Consider the following 18,571-nt stretch of genomic DNA (forward strand, 5'->3'; position numbering starts at 1 on the left):
TCTATGTGGCGGCCGGCACCGTTACGGAATCCGAGTGAATGCCCACGCATTCAACGCCGGCGTTCACGCTCTAGGCTCGGTATCCAAATAACCGAATGGATCCCCAGGCTCTGCTGATCCGGAGCTTGATCTGTACACATTCACCGGCTCGGCGTGGATCCATGCACCATGCGCAGTCCGGGGCGTGATACACGGCTACTGAAACTGGCTTGTCCCTGATTTAAGACCCTGCATGGCCATGCCGCCGATGGCGCTGCCATCTTGAACGCTTAATCTACCACCGCTCATGGCGGGTGGAGCACCCATCGATGACTCGCGAGTTTGAGGCATACTGAGCTGAGTCATTTGTTGTGACTGCGCACCCAAAGTGGATGTGGTGGCGGCTGCTCCGCGAGGGGTTGCCGTTGAGCTTCGGTGTAGCCGCCGGGACCCGGGCAATCCTCCATATCCGCATCGGCGTCGGCATCAGCGTCCGTTTCACCCTCTGCATCCCCTTCTGCATCAATATCCGCATCTCCGTCGGCATCAATGTCCGAGCCACCGTCGGCGTGTTCGTGTGCATCCTTGTCCGTCCCCACGTCTTGGTCATTCATGTCCTCATCATCTGCATGTGTGCTCACTGAAGGCGCCACGCTTGATGTTGTGGCTGCTGGTGGGCATGGCGGGGTCATTGCTGTCACGGCCGATGTGGCTGACATAGCGCGGCGCGGACTTTTGGCAATGGCTTTCGGTGGCTGCGGCATCTGGAGAGAATGCTGGCGACTCGAGACCGGCTGTGGTGCTTCTTGGAACCCTTGTTGTCTGCATGGGAATGATGGAGGCTGAGTTGTGCTTAGACCCGCAACTCCCTGACTCACGTCTGTCGTATCTGGCGCATTGAGTGGCCGTTGCGTCTGCAGACCAGTACTGACGGAGCGATTTGAGAGGATAACCTGTTTCCACCTCTCGACCGCCGCTGAAACAATCGTGTTCAAATCAGACTGGCGATCCGTGAGACTTAGGCCGACGATTCCTTTCCCGCTCGAGCCATCTTCCTGCATACGGGCGAGTAATCTTTCGTCGACAAAGACTGTAGAGGGCGGTGCAATCCTGAACTCCTTGGGCAGCTGTAGGCGGTGGGCCTGGTCGAGCTGTGTTCTGAGGTTCGCGTTGTCCTGCCTGAGAAGGCGTACCTCTTCGATCAGCTTGTCAACATCCTTCCGCCTCTTGTCCAAACACCGAGCGAGCTCTAGCTTCCAGAGATGTTCACGTTGCTCCTGAGCAAGCCCACTCCAGATCGAGTACGTAGCTTGGACATGCTCGTGGACATGTTTCTCCATTCTTTCAACTTCCCTCTCCACCTTGAGAATCTCTTCGCTCGCGTCGAGTTTGGTGGTGCTTTGGGAGGATGGATATCTCAGTTCCTCGGTAGCCGCTGCCGTGGCGGAAACACAAGCGGCCTTCCACTGCCTAAACTTTCCTCGGAAATAGGCGTGCAGTGCTTCGAGTTGGCTGGGTCCCGGGGGTTGAATTGACCACGAGGTGGCTGTTGGATGTTGTGTGGATGCGAAAAGGGTTGGTGGAGATTCTAGGCACTGGAGTGTCAAGGCAGGGAAGTCCAGGGATAACGGGTCGAACGTGAACGGTAGTGAGCTAATGTCAGCCTTCTGCCTACCGACGAGAGTCAGCAACAAGCAGCAACGGAAGCGGACCAGGGCCGGGCAAAAGAATGGCTCAGACACACTTGGTAGCTCTCAGTGAACTTATCAATTCACGCAATGCCAGCTCGGCGGCTCTCGCGGTATCCATGGCATCCTGTATCTGTCTCCTCAGGTCTAGCTGCTGCTTCAGCATCTGCCGGCTCACAGACCGTTGTGAAGGCCCCTGCCCCGGGCTTTGGCCAACTCCGTCTCCCACGGCAGCTCGACTGATTCCACCCTCTGTTTCCCGCACTGTTGAATCATTGACAGTCCCGGTGGTCTCCCGATGGGTAATAGAAGGGTGTCTCCTTCCAAGCCCAACCCTCAGCTGGGAGCTACCCAGTTGAGACACCGGTGACCCTGCCGCCGGAGATCTGGTATCTACGGAAACTGGGCTCTTCCTCGATGTCGTAGTCGGCGTTGCCGCCGAGACTGAGGCGGGTGTGCCCCATCGAGCCACGGCACCTCTGGGTTGACGGCGGGTAATGTTCTGCCTGATCTTTCGTATGGCCTCGACGTCGTGCACTCCATCTGGTGGTTTTGGGTTGTTTTCTCTAATGAAGACATCTAGGTGGCGGCCCAATGACGACGAGGTGAACGGTTGGTGGCAGAACTGGCATTTCTTGTCTTTGACTGTTTTGGGCGGGTTCGACTCCGGGGGTCGGCGTGGTGTCTCGGCCATTTCGTCGGAACCCGCGGCCGGATCACTCTGGTGCGAGAGCAAGGATCAGGGTTCGGATCATTATCTGAGTTCACCCAAGCAGAGTACCACAGCTGGAAGGTAACAAACACGCAGCAGCGTAATGGCACAAGGGGTGTTCGGTCCAAGAAGCGGCGCTCTCTAACTTAAACCCATTGGGATCCCTCCAGGAAGGGAAACGGCAGAAAGCTTCCAAGGAACCCGGGGAGGCAGTGCTTTATGGGGTCGACAACGTGTCTGGAGCCAGCAGATGCTTTTTTGGCTCTGGAGAAGTACCATCGACACGATAAATTGCGGAAGGGTACGCTCGGATTTCTGGCCCCTTTCCCTGACAGGGCAGGTATTGGCCAAACAGGGATTAAACCCCATGGCAATGGAGATATATTTGCTTGTTGGCTTGCGGCCCGAAGCCGTTGTGTTGATCTGTGGCTTCGAGAAAGTGGAAAGAGGTGCAGGGGATGTTTCTGGCCCAGTCATTGATTTTAGAGTTGCATCCGTGGATGCCGTACCTGCAGAAGAATTCCACAGTCCTCGCGTGGCAAGCGACAGAGCCTTTCCTGCCGTTCCTTCATCTACATAGGTAGGTAGTGCATCTACTCGTAGATGAAACACTGCATACTGACGGCCACCGTCTGGCTCTGAATATGGTAGGGGCTCATTGTTGTGCGATAGCACCGTACAGAATCGTCGTCCCATTTCGTTCATTTTGAAAATATTGAATGACTGGATCCATCCTTTCCAGAAGAGAAGACAAGGTGCAACTGGTGGATTCCAACGGTTGCAGTTCGTAACGCCCCTGTCAACACAACTTCTGCAGGTAACCCTTTAGTGTGGTGTACTGTATTTACATGTATTTACAGTACATCCAGTTTATGGTAGTGCTCCTGTATTGTACTGTATTGTATAATCACACTAGTGCCGGAAAGCCATGGAACCGGCTTCTGTCTCTGTTCTCTTCGCCCTTGGCTTGGTGCTAATCAACGGCCTGGACCGCGGGCTTGCATTTGATAATGCGCCAGGGCTGTTGTCGACGGAGCGTGGCATGGAACGTGGGTACCTGATGTCCTGTACAGTACACACACAGTACCTAAGGTAGTGAAATGCACTCAATACATTCAATACATGAATACACTTAAACTACATGTGTGTAATGCACGTCAACGTGCCGCAGAGAAGCGGAGTGGCCCAGAATGCCGGATCCGCCTCGGGATGCATTGCACGCATGTCCCGAGTGTCGTGTAGTTTGTGTTACCTTATTGATTAGCAGAACAAAGCGATTTTGTACTGTCATCCTCGCTAACGTTAACATCGAGAGTTGCGGTCCAGACGAACTATTTATTGTGATTACCGTACATTCGGTACATAAGAAATGTTCTTTAGCGGCTGTACTCCGTATTTCCAATGCATTGATATATTGCATGAAAGGACGGGATGTGCTGCTGCGTCGTAGTTATTCGTGAGGCTACCTTATTGCTTCTTTCAGGTTGACGTTCGTTATCCAGACAGCATGAGAACCTGTAGATTTGAGGCATGTGCTTTCCTTTTTGTGCGAGGGCCCACTGCCAATTCTATCCATGGAAAAGTACCCGATCGATCGATCGCTGGCCTAACGCTACTCGTCAGGGCTTCATAATCGCCATCTGTATGTCTGTTATATGCCGATTCTTGGCAGAGACGAAGCAGTTCGAGTGAATTTGGAGTGAGCTTCTAGCAGTGAATATTCCCTAACTCCTGAGACATTCCAAACGCAGTTGGATAATGCACTTGGTAACATCCCTAAGAAGTGTATTCATTCAGTCTTTCAGTCTCGGAGATGGTGTCATAGATTGCATGGTTCTTACGACCGATGATTGGTGGGGTCCATGAAACCACCTTGGAGTCTTTCTTTTCATTCTCGTAGGTAGTGGCAGACACACCAACTTCACAGAATGGAAACAAGCCCATTGTGGATCAACACGACTCAACCAGCATATTTGGAATGCTCTCAGCCTGGCGAGCAGAACTAATGTATCATAGCATGTACGTGTACGGAGGTACGGAGTAATCCTGCTACAATTTGATTCTTCTCTGTCGATATGAACCTGGGCTGGATGAAAAATATAATCGTAAGTTACACACACAGATACGGAGTACTGCTCGTACCAACTTTGTGTAAGTTACATATATATCACGAGATAGGTATAATTATTGTAAACTACCCACGGACCAAAGGTTCAAATTTATGTACAACAGAACCGTGAGTCCGTGACCAACAGCCGCCAAAATCACCGGTTGCACGTGACACATTTGCGCGCCTCGGGCTGCGATTGCCTCAGCCCCAGTTTTTCCGCGTCCTGGCGCAAACTCCAGCACTTCATTGCTAACCTCTGCATCTCGAACAGAGGCAGGAGCCACAGATTAGAGCTCAGTCAAATCAACACTCCTTCTACGGCACAGAGCTTCTTCTCATAGCATCAATTTTAGATACAATGCCGCCAGGTAAGCTTGATAAATCATTCACAATTGGCCGAGGAGCTAAACGCCGAGTCGCGGCTGATCGCGTCGCGTCGCCAACGGGTGTAGCTTGGGATCGGCCCTCACGGGAATTCATATAGCGAGCTGCATCTGACTCGTTGACACAAACACAGCATTCAGCGACGAGGAGGCGTCCGACAAGGAAGTCGACCAGCGCTCCAGCGCAACGAAATCCGGATGGGGAAGGAAGTTAGTTCAATACAAGGTGGAGGACCCCGAAGAGGAAGATGTTGTACAAGGCGACGATAAGAACGGCGATGCTGGCGAGGACGAAGAAGGAGATGAGGGAGACGATGAAGTGTATGGCTTCGGACAATGCCCCGGTATTTCCGGCACAAAGACGGCTTACACTTGTACAGTTATGTTGTGGAGAAAATCATGTCACACATGATTGACAAATCTGTGAGGCAATCTGCATCACGCTATCTGCTCAGCTCTAACCAAGGGAATTAGGGAAAACCGCTCTTCGAAGTCAAATGGGAAGGATATGAAAAGAAGTCGGATCGCACATGGGAGCCCGAAGAGAATCTGATGTACGCAACCCCGATCATTGCGAGGCCACGAGATTTGGACTGATCCGTTCTACAACAGCGAAAATGCGTCAGAGGCACTGAACGAGTACCTCGAGAGTATTGGCGGCCGCGAGGCCCTTATCAGAGAGACAGAGCAGGCCTTGAAAACTAAGAAACGTGGCAGGCCTTCCTCGTCGTCAACACCACAACCAGGGTCCAAGCGGTCCAAGAGAAATGGCGATCATCCAGCAGACTCAGAGCCGCCGCTCAGCGCTAGAGCGGCAACATGGAAGCCACCTCCGGGAAGTTGGGAGGATCATATCGCGCAACTAGACGCGTGCGAAGACGAAGAGTCGGGCAAGCTCATGGTTTATCTCACATGGAAGAACGGCCACAAGACCTGCCACGAAACTGGAGTCATTTACCAAAGAGCTCCACAAAAGGTTTGTTTTTTAGGTTACACTCCCGGCCAACTGACTGACCTTGTTTTAGATGTTGCAGTTCTACGAACGCCACATCCGGATCGTAAGGAGGGATCCAGATGCGGATTCAGTCACAACCCCGTAATGAATCCCTAGTACTTCACAGCCTTGTGGCCCTCGACAGATTTACCGTTGCTCGGTCTGGTTGTCCATCCCCGCGATCCACGCGACTGGCGTCTCGAGCGGTTCCATCAACGGGAGTTTTAGCTGGACTTTTGCCCTTGCATGAGAATCTGGTTCGCTTTGTAGGCCGAGCCCCTACAGCGCCTCGAATTCACAGCATACGCTGCGAGATATGCGCGCACATGGCTCTCAGTAGTTAGCAAATAATGGATTTCCGTTCGGTACTTAGAAATGAACAGGTGCAAACCACCGGATTTGTCCCTCTCAATCTCGTCTTGGTTTGAGTGGCCGATCCAGGAATGCTCAAGGCAGCGGAGCGGAGCACAGATCATGATGCAATCGAATCTCGCGGCCTTCCAGGGTTTTGGGAGAGGTTGGTTAGGATGGTCCGTGAGCACCCTGTCGGCTCGCAGGGGTGCCAGCGGGAAACGGCCGCGCTAACAGGCTTGCATTGGCCTGCCAGCCTTCCCTTTTATTGACTTCGCACAATGAGGTGGCGGGGCAACCGCCCCTATTTGACTGTGTGCGCCTGCATCCCGCGCAGAGCAGCGCCCGCCAGCCCAACTCCTGCATTTTTGAGATTCATGACTTTTCTGGAACATTGCTGAGCTGCTTAGCCTTGAGCTGCAATTGAGCCATTTGCTTTTCCGTGGTCTCCTGCCTGAGCTCAACGGACAAAAACTTCGCAACAAACGGACCACGGCATATGCCAGTCAGTTCTGTGAGCTCTTGCCCAACCCCGCAACGGTGAGCTGTCCTACAGCTCCGGAAGTCCCGTGTCTACCGCCCAATTACTTCAACTGTGAGCGAACGCTCCCCAAAGTCCGATTTGTTGCTTGTCCAACTTCCTTTCGCCAGCTAACAGTTCTAACAGACGGACTTGATTGTGTTGGTGTTACTTACACAGACACATACACACCGCTATCGCCAACGCAGCGCAAAATACTAGGTCCATAAGCTCAGCAGACCTGCGCCGGCGAGCTACCGTCAGCCTTGAGCAAGCGGTCATACACTCCCAGAGATCGATTGCACACGGCGGCCCTGTCTAAGCCTGGCCTGAAGCTTGCGAAACCTCCCTCCCAATCCAGCCCCCCCCCAACCACCCGATCCTCCCTCATACGCGCCGTACCAAGGGCATTTTGGGTTTGCTGGTCGACGACGAGCGGGAGCGAAAAAGACAAGACTAGGTTCAGCAAGCAAAGATGAAGCAAAACGACGTCATCGCCGTCATCGTCATTGTGCTCTTCATTGTGCTCGCCCTGATAGCATTCGGCATCTATCACCTCGTCAGCGTGGCGCGCAGGACGGTGCACGGAACCGTGACGACGTCGTCGGAGAGCAGCGCGAGCGACTTGGCCGATTGATCGACCCGGCCTCCTTCCCCCTAGAGCGATTCATCTTTCTGGCGCGGTCATGCTTGGGAGCGTACGATTGCTCGCGGACGGCTGAAGCCCGGCAGAGACGGCGGAGGCTTGCTTATACAAGTGCGAGCTTGCGAGCTTGGAGCCCTGTGATGCGGGTTAAACTGAGATAACCCGCAGCGCTGGAAGAAGAGATATTCTCCTTGGGATTGGGATCTCTTCCGGTGTTCCCCCCCTCGGGGCAGGGAGCAGCGGCTCGATGAAGTGTGGGTGAAGACGACGGCTGACGAGGATCTAATGAGGATATATGGGCGGGGCGATCTGTTGTCGTTTTCTGCAAGGTCATTGTATATCAAGGTCGGATGCAGTTTTTGGGCTTTGAATGGCGTTCTGGATTAGGTAGTAGACTCATGAGTTGGTTCAGCAACGGGAGGGTATGCTTGAAAGCTATGAATGATGAAGATCGAAAAGGGGCATTGTATTTTGAATTCGTATGCTTGTACATAGATAGATAGCTCTCTTTATGCGTTCATGTCCTTGGACAGAGCAGGCATAGGAAATATGCGGTTGAACTTGAGTCGCAACTCACTCCTATCACATGGGCCTGATTCAGCGGTGACCAAGAGAGCTCTCACGATTGATGACTTTCTCCTTTAAAGAATAGTTCCTATAATCCAAGAGAATGTTGCTTGACATATGTATTTAGAAAATTCCATGAGGATGGGAAGGGGTAAATAGAAAATGGCACAAAGGGGCAAAAAACATACAACACCAGGGATTCGCTGGTCGTCACCGACCCAACTACTAATCTGGCCCTTACTGGTTTATCTAGGGGAGAGCGGACGGGATCCCGAGCTTTCCAGTAGGTATGGTCGTATGTGCTAGTGCAGTACAAATTTGTGCTTGATAAGGTGGCATTTTGCTTTCTCCATGCCACAAACCAAAAGCACCCAAAAAAACAATCGAAGGATCATGACTCTACGTTACTCCATGGAGGCGGTGATCATGAACCTGAGCGTATTTTGCAATTCCAGCAGTACACCGCTCTAGCATGCTTCCTTCCCGTCATCCAGTTACCTGCACAAACCTTACAATCAATCAGCTTGCTAAGTATGGGATGTAAAAAGTGCGAGCTAGATGTAAAAGGGTTCTTCAAGGACTGAGCCATCGCACAACGTCAGCCCGAAACACATCTGATGTACGGAGTACGGAGCAGCCCGACCCAACCCCCCGAGCCAACGTGTCCCAGCGGGCTGGTAACGTTACAGTATCAGCCCAACTGCTGCAGGATGCCAGCATCCGATCACGATCGGCCACCGCATGCAGCAACAGAATGATCGTGCATAGCAGATCCTTGGTCAATGACCGCCACCAGCAATGATGTCATTTCAAGATACGGATACATAGCGCAAACCAAGATGGGAGAGATTGCCAACCTGGAAACGACGGGTCATGACGGGCATCAAAATTCTTGCGTCAAAGTCGATACTGCAAAGAGTATCGGTAGGTATGTCTATACAAGAAAATAAAATCCGGTTTGACGCCGATTCCCCAAACGCAGACCGCCTCTCCAAGGATCGATGGCTTTCCCTCTCGGTAGTAGAGCTTCGCTTTTCCCAATTCAAGCCGCCAAAGGGGGGTATTATGCTGAATGCATCGACTCTCGTAATCACTTTGGCCTTCTTTAGTGCCTCTTGCGTTCGTTGGCGCGGCGTAATGCATCACCGCCTCGCTATTAATTGCCGACCTCAGCGCCTTATTCGGGACCTCGGCTCTCGCGACCTTCGGGTCTCTCCCATAGTAAAAGCGCTTTTGAGACCCCTGTGCCCATTTGTAATTCGGACGCGTCGCTCACTCAGCCCTTCACAGGCTTCGTGTTCGAGGAACCGGGATCTCCATCCCCTGGCGTCTTGTCCTTTGATTCTCCCTGTGGCCCCTGGAATAACTGGTGCTCCTCGATGTACTGCTCCACGTCAGCAATTGCTAGCAACTCTGGGCCATCGGGATGCCAACCTCTACAACAGGATCTGGAATGAGATACCTAGGCGATGTCAGTACAGCAGTGGCAGATGGTTCATCGACGGGCTTACCGGACGCTCAGATCCTTCTTCAAAAACAGTCGGACCTTTGTGGAGCTGCCCGAATGTTAGTACCATGAATAGGTGGAGGAAGCACCTATACGGACCTGATATCGTTTTGAATGACCTGGCTGATGATCCAGATGTTACTCTCATACTGCCGCAGTGATGCAATGGCCTCATCAATGTCGGTCCCTGACCGCTCAATGATGAAGGCTCCGTATTGGCCAAGGATAACATCCAGATCCGACGGTGCCCACAGGCCCGGTTCCCCTAGTCCTGGTCAGTAGGTGTCGTGCAATTTTGCATCCGAGAGCCTTACCCATGGACATGACCAAATCTGCGCCTATAGAGTAACGATATTAGCATGGCGTCTTGGTGGCAGAACGGGGGAAACCGAAATCGTACCAGCAAGCAGCGCAATGCGGGCTTTCTTCATCTGCCCATCCGTGCCTTCGATGCCCCCGAGAACGGTGTTGATTTCGTGATCAAAATGCCGCAGAACCTTAGCCGTAGGGACGTATTCGGGCTCGCCATTCTCGTTGCAGTTCACCGTTTCGAACGGGTCGACCATCAGCCAGGTCGAGTGCTCGACGGCTCGGGAGCACATGTTGACTCGGTGGTGGCTGGGGGCTAGCCCCACCTTCTTGTATGCGTCGCTGACCTGCACATAAGCCAACATTGTCAGACGTTTTCTCGCTCGCGTGTTCCCCCATCGTCATTCGGCCGTCCATACCGGGGATAGGTATCCAGCGCACACTTCAAAGTCCGTGTTGAACCGGACAAAGTCGGACGCCATCTCGAACATGCGTAAATGGAGAAAAGTGATGGCTGAGGCGAAGCGCGCGTTAGCAGATGTAGCTGCCCAGAAGGGTGATATGGATGACAACTGACGAGAGAATGACCCGCAAGCCACCAGCACCAACGGCGTCTTTCCCGGTTGTGTTTGCCGTCGCTTTAACTTGTCGGTCGGGAAACGGTAGGGAGCGTTTGGTCCGCTAGAGGCGGGCTGGTCGGAGGGTGTGGCAGGGCCATTCGTCGCCGGGCTCGCTGTTTCGGGCGTCATGGTGGATTTGAGTATCGCGTATGGCCGTGATGTCTAGAGAAGGTAGAGGGCTGCAGGTGACGCAGTTCGGCAGCCCGCAGTTGAGTACCGAGGATGCGGGGCAGTCAAGTCAGCTCGGGCAGGGGACCCGAGCAGGCGGGTGCAAGGTGATGCCGAATCCAGTTGTCGGTGCCAATTGAAAGAGCAGCCGAAATGATATGAATGTAATGGCCTGGTCAATCGGGAGGGAATTGTGTTTAACTCCAGTTTCGGGGTGTGGATGCGACGGGCGAATTGATGCGGACCCAGATCTGAGATTGCTAGGTTTAAAAGGGTCTGAGGAGCTCTTCGCTTCTTCCATTATTCAGCCACCACGCACCGAGGCGGGGTTTGTGTCAGCGGCTCTGTTAGGCACGTTGACTGTGTCCCGGCGGCCGGTGTTTCGGGAAGACTAGCCTGGAAAACACGCAATCCAAGCTTTCATTCGCGAAAATGTCGGGGATGTGGGTTTCGGCTTCTCTCGATGCGCTGGAAGGGAGTTTGGGGGATACGAAGTAGGTAATCACTGTAGGTTGAGGCGCAGGTTAGTACTAACTGAGGAAACTGCAAACCATGGGCACGAGATCTATCTGTATCGCCCATTAATTATCACACGGCTCAATTGTGCTTTGAACTGGCTCGGAGGAGTTGTAATGTCTCCTGGATAGCCTTGCTCAAACACTGATTCAACTTGAACTGCAAATCCTAAGGTACTGTGTTACTAGGTAGTAGTCACATGTACATACTGCACCGTAGTATTGTGCGGTTGGGTTCGTGTTGACAGTGTTTCAGTGACTCAAGACCACTGACCACTGAGGTCTTTCGTGCTGAGCTGATGGCTTGAATCCGTTAGACCAAAAGCCCTCAATGAACTACCCGTGGGCTCCGAGCCAACGGGTAATGTTCGTCCATCCTGTTTAACGAACGTTGCCTGCAAGTGACATCTCATTAAGATGCCCCGACTTCGGAGGGGTTGAAACTCCACTGAATGTAATTACCTAAACTTGTTAGGTATTGTTTACTTTAGACACAATGAGGAATCAACGTCTTCTAACAACTCCCATCGACATCCTCATTACGCAGTACTCTACAGCAATCAGTACTCAAAACTCTCCGAGACAACCTCGCACCCTTCAAGCCAGCCCAGCACAACGTTCCGCATGCCGGCACTCGCGCAGACAAAGTATTTTGTCTCGAGCCCTCGGCTCGCATAATCCCCGTCATCATCCCGATCATCAGATTCAGCACCATGCAGCTGCAACACATCGGCCCTGGCCATCCGCCTCCTCTCAACGCGTACTCCCATCGCCCTCAACCTCTCCATCATCCCCTCCTCGTCCCCTCCTAATTCCCCACCAGTAACAAAAACCCTCGTGATCCTGCTCAGCCCCGCGATCCGCTCAAACACGTCAACGGCAAAAGGCAGATCCGCCGCCTTCAGACTCCACAGCACCTCAAGACGATGCGCCGCGGCGAGGTCCGTGTCGGCTGGCGGTTGCGAAGCCGATTGCGGTTGCGATTTTTGTGGTGATGAGGGTGCTAACAAAAGTGGTGCTTGCGCAAGGAGAGGCGTGATGCCCACTCCCCCGGCAACAAACACACTCCTCTTCCGCCGCCTCCCCTCACTGCTGCCGCTGCCGCTGCTGGCTAAGTCGTGGTGGTTGCTCTCAAAGCCAGGACCAGGACCCGGATGAAGACCAGGACCAAGCGGGATGCGAAAGCGCTCCTCTCCGCTGATGGCCAGCACGGGGATCTCGAGCGGGCTAATGTCGTGCCGGATGGGGCGGGAGAAGAGGAGGGCTGTGGTCGGGCCGTGTTTGCGGAGGGTGAGTTGCATTGTTGTCGGCTCCTCCCTTTCGGTATTCTCAGCCGGGTGTGGTGGTGGTGGGCTGGAGATGGTAAAGGTGCGGATGTAGTCGTCGTTAAGGCTCTGCGGGTCGCTGTCGTTCATGTGGCTCCACCCCATGTTCAGCTCGCGCGAGAAGTCGAGCGTGACGTGCTGCCCCGGCAGCCAGGTTAGGGGTTTGTTGTTGATGTTGTTCTCTGTGGAGTGTGGTGCGTGCAGTCGGAAGGTGAAGCGGGCTATGGTTGGGGTGAGCAGCTCCCTGCGCAGAAGGGTGGCCGTTGCGATGGGGGATGCGGTAGGCTGTTGTTGGCTGAAGGGTGCAGGGCATTCACTGGCTAGCCGCCGTACTGGTGGGTTGTAGGGGCTTGGCTCCCCCGGTGTGCCCCGGAAGGGGAGGCCGTCTTTGACGAAGAGCGCTTTACGGACAGTGACCCTGACCGCTAGGTTGGTGTGTGGCATCAGTGCTGCTGCTGCTGGGCCCACGAGGAGTTGTGTCTCGCCGGCAAGGTAGAGCACGTCCGAGGTCTCAAAGTCGGGGATGACGATACCAACGCGTGGGTCGGTGTGCAGGTTGCCCAGCGTCTGATAGAGCCGGTTACCGGAGTACTCTGGATACACCAGGACTAAGCCTCCATCCCCGTCAACGCCTGCATCGGGCAGATTGCTAACGACGCGAACAAAGCCGGGTGGACCTCCACGATGGTTTGTGTCCATCGTTTGGCCGTTGGTGGACGAGAGGAAGAACATGTCTGCCTTGTCGATCAGGGCCAGCGCTTCCGGCACAAGAGGTAAAGAAGACGATACCAGCTTCGGCGATGGGACATGGGCGCGGACCGTTTTCTTATTCAGATACTTTGGGCAGTTGCCCAGACTCTCGTGGATGAGCATGCCGACCTGAGCCTCGCCGGTGGTCTCGCTATCTGGACGGGCCACAACTGTACCGACCATCATCTTCCCTGCCAGCTTGACGCGGTCTCGGGTCTCGAGGTTGATGCTCAAGGCGCTCATGGCATTGCCTTCAGTAGGCTGTACTACCTGCCCTGCAGCTGCTTTTCCCAGCAAGGCGCGGACCACTGGGTCATTGGCCCTGTCAACCAGGCTTCGCATGCCGAGAACGCCATGTGTTATGGGTCGGGCAAAGCCAAGCTCGCCGCCCCAGATCGTGGTCCATGGTTGGCCTTGGTCATCCAATGCCCCTACGGCCACCAGCGGCGAGGCCGAGACACGGCGGGCATAGGAAACGGGTAGTCCAGCAGTCGTAGGGTTCTGGCGGTTCGAGGTGGGTACTTTAAGGAGACTGTGGATAGCCAGCTCTCCCGGGTGCCAGCCGTTGGAGTGGTCCAAGAACAATGCCATGGTGAGGAATGTGATAAGGCTGACGCTAACGAGAGCTCCTAGTGTACTATGCCCCAGAGACTCGGTGTTCGGGACACTGCCAGCTTATAGGTAAGAAGCAAATGATGCTCCAGATTGTGCGGAGCATGAATCACCCGGAGGAAGTCCCAAGAAACTAGGCCAAGATCGTTGTTGCTTGATTTCACTGCCTTCCATCTGTTTCTACGTTGCGGTGCTTGGTGCTCTATCTCGCAGTCTCGAAGATACGTTCCTTACCTTATATGGCTGGTCTGACAAATCCATATGCGTGTCAAAGCGAAGGGCGCCCGTGACAAATCATGTGGGAACAACTTCCGCCCTTCACCACTTCACCATCGACTCTAAGGGTCTTGGCATAACAGAAAGGGAACAACTCAAGGACATCATCCAACGTCCTTACACATGAGAACACACTATCCTACCAGCCACGCTTTTTGCTGTTGATGGTCTTTAGTCATACAACAGTATGCCCGTGCTTTGCCCCTGACGCCATCCCCAATCGTGTCGTTGTTTTGCTCTGGCGATTGGAGTTGTGCTGCGATATTCCTGCCCTTGGTCTGTCAGCTGGAACCCGACCTCCCACATGAGCAGGCGACGATGCCAGGCATGGATGATGATGGAGCAACTCTAAACAGGCTAAGCCGGTGGCCATGATGGCTCGGCGTTGCCGTCCTAGGTATACTTCTCGAATAAGGTATGCAGCCGCAACTGTCGCAACTGCAAAGGGCTGTCACTAATCGCCCTCGTGGCTGTCGGCATAGTCAGACTAGGGCCATTCCATGTGGTGTCCTGTCTGCCAGGGGGTTACAAAGCGGTGGGAGTACTGTATCTTGCTGCACAACCTTGGTTCTGCTGATACGTAACCACCTCGACGAGGAGCATCTCCCTATCTAGATCTGTGTTCGGACACCTCCTTGCTACAGCAGAGTACTTGAGTAGCATGAAGAATAGCAAGCACTCCGGTGTGCCTTCGGTAAGGTTGCGGCTATGATCGTCTTGCAGACTCCAGGGAGGGAGCCGGGCAGGCACCACGTTAAACTGGTGATACGCCTGTCCAGCAGTGGTTTTCGATTGGTGAGGGCTTTCCGGTGTCGACCGCCCTCAGCACCGTAGAACATGTCGGACGCCGTTGCCACAGCGTCATTTTTGAGAGAGAGGGCACCTATGATATATCGACTCCAAACGATGAGCGGTCCGGCGGCCCAGGGTGCCCGATTGCTATGTTGAGCAGGCTTGAGGAGACTTGGAAGGGGAGGTAGATGGGTTTTGGGCGTAAATTCCGAAGAAAATGAGCCGTTAGAGGTGTTGTGCCCTCCACTGTTGAGAGTTCCATCCCAAGTTTCTCTTGAGGTGGGCTAACGGGCTTGATAAGTCAACTCGACCTTCACACTTCCACCCCCCCAGGGTAGTATAGTAGAGTGGTAAAGATCCAAACTGCAAACAAGAGGTCCCGGGTTCAAATCGCCTTTTGACAGTTTCGCCAGCAAAAGACAAGATCTTCCGGTGACGACCCTTTGACTTTTCAACCAGCAGAACACAAGATCTTCCGGTCACGACCGTTTGACTGTCAATAGAGACCCCCCTCACCCCACTATTGACTGATCTCGCGACCTGACGGTTTTGAGCCGTTCCATGGAATCTCGATATTCCCTGACAGCCAGCTCCTTAGTTTAGAGGCTGGGCCAAACCTGATCGCCAGACCAGAAGAAACTTGTAAGACGTGATGCTAATGATATAGCCTTGTCTGTAGCGCAGAACACAATCTCCAGACGACCGTTTGACTATCAATAGAGACCCCCCTCACCCCACCAGCCGCAAAGACGCTGCCACCGCCGGTTACCACATACTGGCACAGCAGCCCATCGGTCTTCACCTGGTCAAGTTCACTAACAAGCGCGATAGCTTCACGACTAAAATTACGAGATGCCTGGTACGAACGGCGAGTCCAGATACGGCTGGGGCCCGAGCCAAGGGTCCAAGCGACGCCCTGGGAAGGACTATCATCCTCGTTAGGGAACTTAGAACCAGGGCCAGACACCACCATTATCTCACCTCCACGAAGGAAGAAATGGCAGACAGCGATGACAGATGGCCTCCCTCTTGAGAGCAGCAGGGCAGGTGGAGAAGGGACATGGTAAGTCCTGCTCTACTCCTTTCTCATGTTATCTCCCGCTGGAGTTGATTCCTAGTCGAACTGGAAATTCCGGTTCCAGCTCGCCGTCGTCAGCACCGGGCTCGTCCCCTGCTGGAGGCTCCCCACCTTTTGCGTCCAAGTTCTTCAGATGTGGGGGGAATTCGTTTCACCGTCACCCCCGGCACCGTGCCTGTACCTCCAGTTTCGGCTGGGACGGATGTCCAGCTGAGGCAGACGCCCTTGGATACCATCAACACCACCTCGCCGACGACAGAGCAGAAGGTGAATGAGGCTAAGATTCGAGATGGATATTGGCTCATACTGTAACTGACCTGAGTCACCGGAACACTCACTCCTAATCGCTCCTTTTTGTTAGATCGCGACCTGCCTCGCGAATGACGAGAGCTTATCGCGCAGTGGCCCCTAAAGTGAATACTACAAAGCATAAGCCAAATGGGTATATCCAACCATGGTTTCTTCTTGCTAAGTTTGACGTTCCTAAGTTCCCTTTCTCACGTCACATGGCATCATTTGGGAATAGAGGCAGTCAGACCTGAAGGAAGACGACAACGCCGTCTAGAAGAACACAGCAAGCGCCGTCAGGTCAATCAAAAAGTGGGCGTCATGTCTCGTGGATGAAGCAGCCCAGATGACCGAGTCTGGCCTTTCGCTCATTGTACGCAAGTATGCAACGGGTCTCCGGATAGACTCTTCTATGCTGCGCTATGAAATCCAGCAAAAATATACCCACAACATGGAAGGCAAGCGTACCTGCACATCTCTGACAATAAGACAGCTCCAAACAGATAACCCAACAATAATACCCCCTCCGCTCCCCATGCCACAATCATGACACCAGCCTCCCCTCCTCATCAATCCGCTCCCTCAACCAGTCAGCCACCCTCTCCTCCCCATCCTGGTCCAGCCCCGGCACGGCAGCCCCCGTCTCAACCCCCGCCTGCTGCAGCCTGCGCAACTCGCGAATCTGTACCCTCCGCTCCGCCTCGCGCGTCCGCGCGTCCTCCAGATCCACCACAGCCTCATAGTCCTCGTCGTTGTCGTCTCCCACCGTCCGTTCTCGGAACTCCAGCAGCCGCAGACTGCGACGCATCAGTCCCGCCAGCTCGTTTGCTTGGACCCTGAAGCTGTTGCGGCTTTTCTGCTGCCGTCGGCGGGCTGCGGAAGGAGCGTTGTTCCTGGCGCCAGACCGGGTACTGGTACTAGCGCTGATGCGGGTCTTGCTGCCGCCGCTGACGTGATCGTCATCGTCATTGTAAAGCAGCAGTGTCTCGGGCAGACGCAGCGTGGAGTACCGCGGCGGGAAGACCAGGTAGCCTTTCCGCGGGGGCCGGAGTTGTTTTGCCTGGTGCTCTGCGCGGGCGAGCAGGGCGGCGGCAGACTCTGGGTCTGAGTGGGAAGGCGAATCGGGCGAGGACGGTTCCGTGGAAATGGAAAAGGAAGAGGAAGAGGAGGACAGGGCATCTATGGCCTGGGTCCATTCTGGCGGCAGGAGGGATGAGTTTTCCGTGAGCGGCGTGGTGAAATCCTGTGGCACGTGGAGGTTGGGAGAGTGGAAGAACAGACAAGGTGATGCGAAGGGGTCGAAGAGTTGTGCGGGATCGGAAAAGAGGAAAGTGGTCTGGCGTTTTAGCAGGGCGAAGATGTCGTCGTCATCGGCTTCGTCCTCCGAGAGGGTGTTGGAGACGGGAAGGGGAAAGACCAGACCCTTTCGCCGCCTGGCCCTGGAGAGCTTGTGAATGGGGTGGTCGGGAAGAAACATGGTCCAGTTATAGATGCCGTTGTGCGCTATCAGACCGCGGACAGTCATGGGGCGGGAAGGATGGGGCAAGTGTGACTCGGTTAGGGCGAGGCTGGCGGCGAGGCTTGCGCCGAGGTAGGAGCCGTAGACATAGGCAGAGCGAGGCCCGGGAGAGGTGCCATCGGTGAGGCCGAGTTTGGACGAAAGCCAGGAATAACCGAAGAGGACATCATGAAGCGGCGTAGGCCACTGGAGGTGAACGTCTGGCCTCTCATCCTCCGTATGTGACCGCCACCTGTAGTTGATTATGGCGGTTGGGTGGTGTAGGAGGCAGGCTGGCAATGGCACGGCCGGTTCTGGGCCTGGTTGCGAGAATGGTGGGATAAATATCACCAAGGGCGTGGTGGGGTGGTGGTGAGAGACATTGTGCAGGCTATAATGGGGGTCAGAAGTGCAATAGGGGCTTCACTGAGCCGCTCACCTCACAGTAATGTCGCCAGAAGAAGCACACGGCACTCGGACGAACTCAGTATAATGCCGACTGCCGAATAGCCTCGTTTCGAGTCTTGATGGCCGCGTAAGGCCCCAGGCTTTATATCCGTGGAGCCATCTGGGCATGTTACTAAGCGAAGGCTATATTGGTGACTGGCAAAGAGGTCTGAAAGTAGACCTTGGCCTCATAATAGTGTTGATGGGATTCTTAGAGAGATATTCGCTTGATCCTGGAAACTTCATGTTAGTCTGTCTCCTTAAATTTCTTCCCATAGTCTTGTAGAGCTGGAAAATACAAACCACTTCGGAGTGTATCCGTACACGCATGGGAAGTGTACATAAGTGGAGGAGTTGAGTTGAAAGAAACTTGGAAGTTGAGCCAGGCGAAGCTGGAATGGGTCATGATCGCCTGGAAGCCACGCCCTGATTGGGG

General features: G+C 54.1%; 6 protein-coding genes across 6 annotated transcripts; 1 reads left to right on the forward strand and 5 right to left on the reverse strand.

Annotated features, from left to right (window-relative positions):
* Positions 1–341: 341 nt before the first annotated feature.
* N656DRAFT_711755 (uncharacterized protein) lies at positions 342–2,361 on the reverse strand (the record flags this gene model as incomplete). The annotated part of the gene is made up of 2 exons (XM_064811762.1): positions 342–1,650; positions 1,724–2,361. The coding sequence occupies 2 exons, from the start codon at positions 2,359–2,361 to the stop codon at positions 342–344; spliced, it is 1,947 nt and encodes a 648-aa protein (XP_064669001.1).
* A 79-nt stretch (positions 2,362–2,440) lies between these two features.
* On the reverse strand, positions 2,441–3,195 carry N656DRAFT_162178 (uncharacterized protein). Its single transcript, XM_064808709.1, has one exon. The coding sequence runs from the start codon at positions 3,082–3,084 to the stop codon at positions 2,521–2,523; it is 564 nt and encodes a 187-aa protein (XP_064669002.1). The 5' UTR covers positions 3,085–3,195; the 3' UTR covers positions 2,441–2,520.
* A 1,652-nt stretch (positions 3,196–4,847) lies between these two features.
* On the forward strand, positions 4,848–5,972 carry N656DRAFT_790496 (uncharacterized protein; the record flags this gene model as incomplete). Its single annotated transcript, XM_064816893.1, has 6 exons — positions 4,848–4,857; positions 5,007–5,193; positions 5,253–5,295; positions 5,347–5,426; positions 5,485–5,848; positions 5,898–5,972. 6 exons carry the CDS (start codon positions 4,848–4,850, stop codon positions 5,970–5,972), a joined length of 759 nt encoding a protein of 252 aa, XP_064669003.1.
* A 3,254-nt stretch (positions 5,973–9,226) lies between these two features.
* N656DRAFT_712061 (Nucleotidylyl transferase) lies at positions 9,227–10,515 on the reverse strand (the record flags this gene model as incomplete). The annotated part of the gene is made up of 8 exons (XM_064811786.1): positions 9,227–9,334; positions 9,385–9,412; positions 9,462–9,506; positions 9,557–9,722; positions 9,772–9,795; positions 9,858–10,113; positions 10,186–10,280; positions 10,344–10,515. 8 exons carry the CDS (start codon positions 10,513–10,515, stop codon positions 9,227–9,229), a joined length of 894 nt encoding a protein of 297 aa, XP_064669004.1.
* A 1,023-nt stretch (positions 10,516–11,538) lies between these two features.
* On the reverse strand, positions 11,539–13,917 carry N656DRAFT_780725 (uncharacterized protein). Its single transcript, XM_064815437.1, has one exon. The coding sequence runs from the start codon at positions 13,733–13,735 to the stop codon at positions 11,630–11,632; it is 2,106 nt and encodes a 701-aa protein (XP_064669005.1). The 5' UTR covers positions 13,736–13,917; the 3' UTR covers positions 11,539–11,629.
* A 2,817-nt stretch (positions 13,918–16,734) lies between these two features.
* Positions 16,735–18,494, reverse strand: N656DRAFT_837837 (uncharacterized protein; the record flags this gene model as incomplete). Its single annotated transcript, XM_064818836.1, has 3 exons — positions 18,439–18,494; positions 18,128–18,368; positions 16,735–18,079 (listed from the first exon to the last, which is right to left on the reverse strand). The coding sequence occupies exons 2-3, from the start codon at positions 18,262–18,264 to the stop codon at positions 16,735–16,737; spliced, it is 1,482 nt and encodes a 493-aa protein (XP_064669006.1). The 5' UTR covers positions 18,265–18,368; positions 18,439–18,494.
* Positions 18,495–18,571: the final 77 nt, after the last annotated feature.

The sequence above is a fragment of the Canariomyces notabilis genome (assembly GCF_033297395.1).
Source record: "Canariomyces notabilis strain CBS 508.74 unplaced genomic scaffold N656scaffold_15, whole genome shotgun sequence".
NCBI lineage: Eukaryota > Fungi > Ascomycota > Sordariomycetes > Sordariales > Chaetomiaceae > Canariomyces > Canariomyces notabilis.

Bases quoted from the DNA above. Each gene is read 5' to 3' on its own strand.
- N656DRAFT_780725 (XM_064815437.1), bottom strand. From the start codon at position 13,735: ATGGCATTGTTCTTGGACCACTCCAACGGCTGGCACCCGGGAGAGCTG.
- N656DRAFT_162178 (XM_064808709.1), bottom strand. From the start codon at position 3,084: ATGAACGAAATGGGACGACGATTCTGTACGGTGCTATCGCACAACAAT.